A 10396-nucleotide genomic window follows, 5' to 3' on the forward strand; every position below is an offset into this window, starting at 1 on the left:
TATTCTTTTAGTTTTACCTTTTATTTACCTTGCTAATCCATTAACCTGGGTTGCTGGGTTTTTTGTGGGGTTTTTTTTCTGAATGTTTTGATTTTTTTCTGTCAGATTATTTCATTATGCATTTTCCCTTTGTTTTTTTTTTGTTTTTTGTTTTTTGAAAACAATTGTATTGATGGTACATATGTGTAAAACCCCTTCAGTATAGGGCTATGGCTGTATATTGATTCTCTCTTTCTCTCTCTCTCTGATGTATGTGTGTTGTAGGTAATGTTTATGCATATTATGTATTAACATGTCTTTTGAAATAATTTGGAAATTTCCCTATGCTTTTTGTATCGCTTTTCCGTTTTTGTGAGGGCAGGATGAAAACAAGCCTTTACTTTTTCCAACATTCCCAACAAATAAATTCATTCATTCTCTGCTTCCATGCAGTCCATCACAGCTTTTGCTCACGCCAGCTTCCAGTATGCCCTGATGAAGAGCTGGCCCCTGTACATGAGCACCAAAAACACCATCCTCAAGAGATACGATGGACGCTTCAAGGACATCTTCCAGGAGATCTATGACAAGTACGATAATCACTTTCCCCTTCACCTCTGATTGTGTGTGTTGGAGTATGACCATCATTTCTCCCCACAGCTGTGTGGCTGGCTGTCTTAAAGTATGACAATTTTTTCTCAGTGTGTGTGTCGTGGAGTAGGAGTTGGAATATACAGGGCTCAACATTCATTTTTCCCACTTGCCCAGTCAAGCAAGTCACTGGGAAATTCTTTTGCCCAGACAGATTTTGCGCTTGTCCTCAGTGCTTTCAGAAACTTACTTATGCGCACGCATGCGGGCACACACACACACACACAGAAAGAAGCAGTCAAACCCTTTTATTGACTCACTTGTGTAAACAAAGTGAGTCTGTGTTTTAACTCACTCAGTACGGCCAGTCCTCTTTTCTCCTCTACACAGACCCCTCGGATGTCCAGTGGGTGTCTGAATGACCCAACCTTTAGCTTCCGTCGTCAGAATTGTGGTATTCTTTGTCAACGTTCACGTCTTCAGTATAAGAGCCTTCCGCTTGCAATATTTGATGATGGTAATTGGGGTGAAACGCTGTTAACGTTGTCTCTTTCGCCGTTCGTATGGAATGAGTTAACCCAGTGTTCGCTTGTCTGTGTGTCCGTGGTAGACTTTAAGATTGACATTTTCTCTGCAAATACTTTGTCAGTTGACACCAAATTAGGCATAAAAATAGGAAAAATTCAGTTCTTTCCAGTCATCTTGTTTAAAACAATATTGCACCTCTGGGATGGGCACAAAAAAGTAAAAAATGAAGCCTAATTATATGCAAACTGCATTTACTGTTATATTTATATTTTTTGTATTCTCTAAACTTGGCACTTTGATCTGATATTCTGACCCAACAACAAGAGCAGTCATTATCATTTTTTGTTCAAACAGGAACTTCTTTTGCTAAGCATGGAAGTTTTATTTATTTTGCAAACGTTTTTGGTGCAGATAGTAAAAAAGGGAAATTACTCTGTAATTAATGCTAGGGGACTTAATTTGCTTTAAACTGATCTTTCTCAAACATTACATTTTGAAATTATACTCAATACATAAAAAGCTTGGATTTTTTTTTTTTAAGTGTATCACAAGTGAGTCTTGAAGGCCTTGCCTCTCTTGTTTAACTGATGTTTGTTTCATTGTGTATCACAAAAATGAATGTTGTTTTGAACAGCTGTTCTCTCCTTTCGTAGACGGTCTTCTGCTGTTGGCAACATTTCAGTTTTGGCTCTTCATCCACTGAGACTGATTGTTGTGTAGAGACTTTTTTTGTTGTTGTTTTTAAAGTGGAAGGACATTGGAGTCCTTTGCATTGTGATTTTGAGTTGAGTTGTGTGTAGTGGGCAAAAGACAAATTATGCTGTAAGAAATAATACCATTGGTTCTTTTGAAATAGCAGCCAATGGCAAATTACCTTTTAGAGCTGCATATCTTCCTTTTTCCAGTGATCACTTGTCAGACTCAAAACATTGTCCACTAGAGAGAGTTTGATGATCAGTATCAGTAGCATGACGGATATTTTTGAAAACATAACATGCTTGAAAATTATAACTTGCCTTTTTTTCTCTTTTTTTTTTAGGGAAAAAGAGAGAGAGAGAGAGAAAACCAAAACAAAAAAACAAAAAAAACACAAACCCTAGCCATCTCCATACATGCACATTTAGACTACTGATGAACAAATTCCGCACTTTTTAGAATTCGGTTGTGCATGTTTGGGTTTCTTCTTGCTGTAGTGTGTGTTTCATCCTCTGTAATGCCTCTTTCACTCTCTCCCTCTCTCAGGCACTGACCGTATTTGTGTGTGTGCGTGTGTGTGTGAACATGTCTGTGTGTGTCCATGTGTGTGTAAACTTGCCTAAGGGTGTGAACATGCGTTATCTGTGACAGTGTGTGTGTGTGTGAGCTCTCTTGCGTATGTAATTAATACTATCACATAGATGAGTGTCAACTGTACATGTCTATTAAAATCAAAAGATGTAGTTTCTCTGAGATTGGGATAAAGGAGATCCATGACTTCCTCTTACTCTATAATTCCTTCAAAGCATTCAATATCTGAATTATTTTGGGAGTTGAATTTTTCCAGTTAAGGAAAACTGTGATCTGTATAGTAAGTAACTGGTGCTTTAAGATTAGAAACAAAGAAGATGAATTTGTTTTCTTCACTTTGCTGATAGCATTTGGCAGTTAAAATTACTTCATTGATTTTACAATAAGCTTTAAATGTTCGGTCATGTTGGAGTGGAGGTATGATGATAATTAGTTTATTTATATAGCACCTAATCAAATGATTTTGCTCTAAGCACTTTTCAATTACAATAGTTGAAATGATAGTGTGTTGTTGTTTTTTTTGTTTTTTTTTATTTAACCATCTTGTGCTTGCACCCATCTACACTCACTTTCACTGAAAACACACCGTAAAGGTATTAACTCCGTAATTTGAGTATGGTTATATATTTAAAAATCATTAGAGAAAAGCAAATTGTCAGATGCAAATATTGTTTATGTTCTATTGATACTTATCTTCCTATGTGACCAGTTATCTTTATTCAACAGTCGAGCAACTTCATCCCAGTCAATATCCAAATCACTCTCAGCCTTATTTATTTTCGACCAGTTGCATGTATTGACACAATTTTTTTTCAGCCAGTGGGAAATCACATTCTTGAGAGATGAGTTCCAATGATAAACATGGTCACCCCCACATTTGCCATGAATTTTAGTGGGCTTCAGCAGGTGCTTGATGTCACAGCATTGCGAGTGTTTACCAAGCGTTAGCGGGCACTCCATACTAAAGAATGTTAAAGAGAAAAAATCATCCATCTCATATGCAGGTTGGTCCACATAAGAAAACAAACAAGATGAATTATGACCAGACATTGCATCAAATGTAGTTACTAAATTAAAATGTCCATTGTAAACATTGAACATCCAAACCCCCCAAAATCAGCCCCACTCTTCCCTCCTTCCCCTCCACACAACAACTCAAGACACACAGAAAGCAGGAACAAGCACACCCCATATTTGGCTTGGCCATTGTTACCTCCCCTGTGTGTTGGTGTGTGTGTGTGTGTGTGTGCACATGCAGTAGTTCTTGGTTTAACTTCTGTTTACTTTTATGGTTGTGGACTTGTGTTTATAGACACTGGATAATACTATATATCATATTTGTGGTTTGCCAATAGACAGTACAGACACTGGATATCATTTTATCATATCTGTGGTGTGTGGTTTGCCAACAGACCGTGCAGACACTGATTCGCCAACAGATAGTACAGACACTGGATAACAGAACATGTGTCATGCCTGTGGTTTATGGTTTGCCAATAGACAGTACAGACACTGGATATCATTTTATCATATCTGTGCTGTCTGGTTTGCCAACAGACCGTGCAGACACTGATTCGCCAACAGATAGTACAGACACTGGATAACAGAACATGTGTCATGCCTGTGGTTTATGGTTTGCCAATAGACAGTACAGACACTGGATATCATTTTATCATATCTGTGCTGTCTGGTTTGCCAACAAACAGGGCAGACACTTGTTTGCCAACAGAAAGTACAGACACTGGATAACATTGTATCATATCTGTGCTGTGTGGTTTGCCAACAGACAGTGCAGACACTGGATAACACTGTATCATGTCTGTGGTATGTGGTTTGCCAACAGACAGTACAGGCACTGGATATTATTTTATCATGTCTGTGTGTGTGGTTTGCCAACAGACAGTGCAGATACTGGATAACACTATCATATCTGTGGTGTGTAGTTTGCCAACAGACACTGGATAACACTGTATCATATCTGTGCTGTGTGGTTTGCCAACAGACAGTACAAAGCCCAGTTTGACAAGCAGGGCATTTGGTATGAGCACCGTCTGATCGACGACATGGTGGCTCAGGCCTTGAAGTCTTCAGGAGGCTTTGTGTGGGCTTGCAAGAACTATGATGGTGATGTGCAGTCTGATGTCGTTGCTCAGGGTGAGTTGGGGTGTGCTGGTGTTGACAAATATGAGGATGTGGTAAATAAAATGTGATAAATATTTCTTATGTCATTTGGAACTACTGAAAGCATATGTACCTTGTCTGATATTTTGGAAGGTCCTGAAGTTAAGTTCTGAAAAACATTTTTACTGCAAAATCTTTTCATTTTTTCCAGCATAACCCCCAAAAGAAATGTATTTTGAAAATTTTAAAAGTGACCAAGCATTTGAGATTAATTCTGTTGAAACTGAACACCTGATGATGGGGTAAAATGTCTAAACATGTGCTTATTATGGATGCAGCCATTGTTGTTTACCTAAACGAGACTCTCGCGAGATTGACAACCTCGTTTTCGGCACTTCCTGCCATGCATTTTGCACTTTTCAGAGTCCGATTTGCTAGAATTTTGACAAAGTTGTGAATTTTTAAAGTTGCAAGACGAGTTTGATGATTGCTGACAGCTTTAGCGTAATCTGAACGCTGATTCTGAATATGACTTTGAACCGTTTTAATGATTTTGCATGAGAATCTTGTAAAAATCAATTGAACAGAGTGACCTAGATATCGACTGACTGAGTTTTGCTGACAATGAGAGTGAAGTTGGTCACTTGAATGTGAATCGATCGCCGGACCTCCGAAATCATGAATCAAACGCCGGACCTCCGAAATCGATACTGTCAGTGAGTTAGTCTTGATTTCACTGATATTCATTGGCGTTCTACACGATCTTCCTAAATTTGCTACTTCAATGGAATATACTACTAATTCGGTAAAGTTTTGCCAAAGTTTTGAAGTTTCAAAGTTGCAAGATGAGTTCGATGACTGTCGATCGTAGTAGCGTAATCCGAACGACTATTCTGAAGATGATTTCTGCATGAGAATTTTGTGAAAGTCGAGCGTACTGAGTGACCTAGACATCCACTGACTGAGTTTTACTGATATTGAGAGTGTAGTTGGTACTTGTGTGTGAACCAATCACCGGACTTCCGAAATCATGAATCGATCGCCGGACCTCTGAAATCATAAATCGATCGCCAGACCATCGGAATTGATACTGTCAGTCGTTGATTGCACTGATACATATTGACATTCTGCACAATCTTCCTGATTTTGCTAGTTAAATGGATTATATTTTTCTTTTCATTATGGAGAAAATACATGTGAGGTAGGTTTGTTTTTGTTTGTTTGCTGTTGTTTTTTTCCTGACCATCATAGGAAAACACACCATCCTTGAAAATGAAAAGAATGTAAAAATCAGCATGTTCATTGTTGGAATTCAAGTTGAGTAAGAAAAAGAATAAAAAGATGATGTGTTAGAAGTCACTGCAGACCAGATAAACTTATTTAAAAGAAAATCATACTGTAATTAAAAAAAAAAAATTTCAAAGTTGACCATCAAATTTATTTTTTTGTGTGTAAATACAAAGCAACATGAGCCTGGAAACAAAAATTCTTCTGCAACTTTATTATGTGTAGAATGCAGGAAAAATAAACATGTGCAACAAAAGAAGGTAATTATATTTTTAATCAATGTTTATAATTACCCACTATTGAAAATTGCAAGAGTTACTCGTCTTGGCACAGGATTTCAGGGGTGAATAGTGCTGAGCAACCTGGGGGTAAGAGGGTTAGTTGCATTCACCCAAACTGGAGAGGTGGAGATATTATATTGTTCACTCATAAAACTTGCAGCAAACAATTTCAGTCACAAAAAGTTCAGATTTTTTTTTCAGTGGATGTTACTGGACTTGTAATTTAGGTGATTAAAGGCAGGTTGGGCTTTAGCTGAGAAACAATCAACCAGTCAAAACGTTGATATGGACATGAGCTACCAAACAGTGTAAAGGAATGTTGATGATAATGATAACAGGACATTTTGGGCACCTATCCCTACAGTTCTTGGCTCTACAAACCATGAGCGGTTTACAGTATATATACAGTTTCAGTTTCAGTTTCACTTTCTCAAGGAGGCGTCACTGCGTTCGGACAAATCCATACACGCTACACCACATCTGTTGAGCAGATGCCTGACCAGCAGCATAACCCAACGCGCTAGTATATATACACATATATACATACATGGATACATAATTTTTACATGTGTCATACAACGTGAATGATTCCAGTACATTTCATCAGCAGGATGGATGCCAAAACTGTTAGCTTGCAAACTCATAAACCCTCACCCTCTCACACACACATGCACAACAGACCTCCCCTCCACACACATATACCTTGTCACAGCAACAAAACAAGAAAAGAAAGGGAAAAAAAGATGGGGAGAAAAAAGTTATATCATCTGTGCTTTACAAACAGTACAGTACTGACTAGAAAAAGGAAAAAATATAGTTGTTGCTTGAAAGAAGGGCATTGGTGTGGATTGTGTCACTGATGCGTTTTGCCAGAAAGACAAAACAAGTTGAGGAGTGTGGGTGTTTTGGGGTTACAGAAGAAGTTGAGGAATGTGGATGTTTTCCCGGTTACAGAATAAATTGAGGAAGGTGGGTGTTGCGAAGGTTACGGAACAAGTTAAGAAGTATGTGTGGGTGTTTTGCAGGTTACAGAACCATGTAGGTGTGTTGCAGGTTATGGATCCCTGGGTCTGATGACCAGTGTGTTGGTGTGCCCTGACGGGAAGACCATTGAGGCAGAGGCTGCCCACGGCACTGTCACCCGCCACTACCGTGAACACCAGAAGGTTACAATTTTTTTTTCTTTCATTTTTGACTCACTTGTGTAAACAAAGTGAGTCTATGTTTTAACCCGGTGTGTGTCTGTGTGTCCGTGGTAAACTTTAACATTGACATTTTCTCTGCAACTACTTTGTCAGTTGACACCAAATTTGGCATAAAAATAGGAAAAATTCAGTTCTTTCCAGTCATCTTGTTTAAAACAATATTGCGCTTCTGGGATGGGCACAAAAAAATAAAGAATGAAGCCTAATTATATGCAAACTGCATTTACTGTTATATTTATATTTTTTGTATTCTCTAAACTTGGCACTTTGATCTGATATTCGACCCAACAGCTAGAGCAGTCATTATTATCATTTTTTGTTCAAACAGGATCTTCTTTTGCTAAGCATGGAAGTTTTATTTATTTTGCAAACGTTTTGGTGCAGAGTGTAAAGAAGGGAAATTACTCTGTAATGCTAGTGGAGTTAATTTGCTTTAAACTGATCTTTCTGATCATAAACATTACATTTTGAAACAAGAGAGGCAAGGCCTTCAAGACGCACTTGTGATGCACTTTTTTTTAAAAATCCAAGCTTTTTATGTATTGAGTATAATTTCAAAATGTAATGTTTAAGATGATAAAGATCAGTTTAAAGCAAACTAAGTTCCCAGCAGAGTAATTTCCCTTGTTCTACTGTGTACACCAAAACGTTTGCAATAAATAAAACTTCCATGCTTAGCAAAAGAAGCTCCTGTTTGAACAAAAAATGATAATAATGACAGATCTTTTGTTGGGTCGAATATCAGATCAAAGTGTCAAGTTTAGAGAATACAAAAAATATAAATATAACAGTAAATGCATTATACTCAATACATAAAAAGCTTGGATTTTTTTAAAAGTGTATCACAAGTGAGTCTTGAAGGCCTTGCCTTTCTTGTTTAATATATGATAAAAACTTGCTCATTAACTGACAAACAACTGCATATGTACAAAAAATTCACAAATATACATATAAGTGTGTATGTTACACACCCAAAAACTAAATTATTGAAGAGAAAAAGAAATGTCAGTGTGGGCTGTGGAATTCCAGTCATTCGGATATTTGGGTGAAATTTTGAGCTTTTTGTTCTGTCAAAACATGATGCTCAGAGCAGAAGGTACTCTTATTTCTTTCACATACTGCAAGTAAAGTGATCGAGCATTTGTTGTGAAGTTTCCAACATGGAGGATGGGAAGGAAAATTGGTTTGCATGTAAGAACCCCCAACTTTCATCCTTCCCTTGCTCCCATTCCTTTTGAACAGCACTTCACATTGTGTATAGATTTAGGCTTTGTACTGTGTCATAGTTTGATATTGCTCTTACGACTGTCAGTAGTCATGAGAATATGAATGTATTAATTGACTCAGTTTCAGAGAAGAGATTGGAAAAACAAATCTACAGGGTCTGGTGTAACAAATATCACCAGTTACAAATTCCATTTCTGTTTGTTTTTTTAACTCACCAGTTACAAATTCCATCTCCGTTTGTTTTTTCAGCTCACCAGTTAAAATTCCATTTCCGTTTTTTTCAGCCAGCTCAAAATACAAATTTAACTACACATACTTAACCATGACCCACTACTGCAGACTCTGGCAGGGGTCTGATTCCTGTCCTGTGCAAACTACTACCCACCTATGCGGAGAAAACGAAAGTAGCTACGGCCGATAACCTCCCGGAAGTAGGTTACCTCCCCTTTGGAAAAAAAAATCTGCAGGGTCTGGTGTAACAAATATCACTAGTTCCATTTCCATTTGTTGTTTTTTTCAGCCAGCTCAAAATACAGTTAATGTTACAAGATAGATGTGGAAATAAAATCCTGGAAAATAATCACAATAAAAACTTACGTGTGCAATCAAATAGAAAACAAGTCATCATCTAAGTCTTGTATTTCCATCTGCAGTCTCCAGTGTTTTATTTGGTTCTCTTACCCATGAGCTGACCCTTAAGCAAATAAAATCTGAAGGCTCTGTTGACTTTTTTACCTGCATACAGCTGTATGGAAACCATTTAAAACATTTACAATTTAATTCCAACACTTTGTAGACCACAAACTGTTGGTGTTCAGTTAATCACTTTGAGCAAAGCATCCTTGGTTTTTCTGGAATAGTGCAGATCTCTTGACCTTCATTGAAGTGATGGTATTTATTTGTTGGAGAAGTTGAAAAAAAATAATTTGACAGAAAAACTTTGTAACAAATTTTCTTTGGAGTTTGTTTGCTGGTTATGCATGACAGACATGTATGTTGTGGCCATGCCCTCATGATAGATATTTCTGTCTTTGCTGTTCCCCCACCTCATGATATTATGTCATTGCTATTCCCCCATGGCTCATGTCATGGCCACACCCCCATAACATGTTTGTGTCCTGGCCACAAACCCATGATAGATGTTTGTGTCCTGGCCATAACCCCTTGACATATTTGTCATGGCCACACCTCCCTGACAAGTTTGTCATGGTCACACCCCCATGACACGTGTTTGTGTCCTGGCCACACCACCTTGACAGGTGTTTGTGTCCTGGCCACACCTCCATATGTTCGTGTCCTGGCCATGCCTCCATGACATGTTTGTATCCTGGCCTCTCACTCCATGACGTTTGTATCCTGGCCTCACCACATTACGTTTGCATCCTGGCCACGTCCCCAAGACACATGTTTGTATCATGGCCACGCCCCAGTGAAAGATGTGTGTGTTGTCAGGGCAACCCCACCAGCACCAACCCCATCGCCAGTATCTTTGCTTGGACCCGGGGTCTGGAGCACCGTGGTAAACTGGATGGCAACAAAGAACTGCAGAGGTCAGTGACAGTATCGTATGGCTCATCATTTGGACTGGGGACAGATGTAGGGATATGGGGTTGCCATCTCCATGCTCTTCAAGGTGGGGGCTGGCTTGTGGGCACCTCTGATGTGCAGGGAAGAGGAGTGTTAAAAATGAGTATTGTTCTTGTACATTGTGTGTGTGGCATATATGTGTGTGTTCTTGATTGAAGACTGCACTTTTGATGATGTTTGTGAGGAAGGTCCATATGCTTGCTTACAGCTTTTTTTGTTTGATATAACATTAAATAGCCAAAGGGAGGTAATTGAACAAGGGAGAAAACTAGTTGTACATGTGTTTGCATCCATGCTGTACAG

General features: G+C 38.4%; 1 protein-coding gene across 1 annotated transcript in view; it reads left to right on the forward strand.

Moving 5' to 3' along the window:
* LOC143277195 (isocitrate dehydrogenase [NADP], mitochondrial-like) overlaps positions 1–10396 on the forward strand; it is a 36275-nt gene that overhangs the window by 23279 nt on the left and 2600 nt on the right. The window contains exons 6-9 of the mRNA XM_076581974.1: positions 433–569; positions 4388–4539; positions 7128–7240; positions 9959–10056. Of these exons, the coding sequence (XP_076438089.1) occupies positions 433–569; positions 4388–4539; positions 7128–7240; positions 9959–10056 (500 nt within the window). The remainder of the gene's footprint in view (positions 1–432; positions 570–4387; positions 4540–7127; positions 7241–9958; positions 10057–10396) is intronic.

Source organism: Babylonia areolata, chromosome 33, assembly GCF_041734735.1.
Source record: "Babylonia areolata isolate BAREFJ2019XMU chromosome 33, ASM4173473v1, whole genome shotgun sequence".
NCBI classification, from domain to species: Eukaryota; Metazoa; Mollusca; class Gastropoda; order Neogastropoda; family Buccinidae; genus Babylonia; species Babylonia areolata.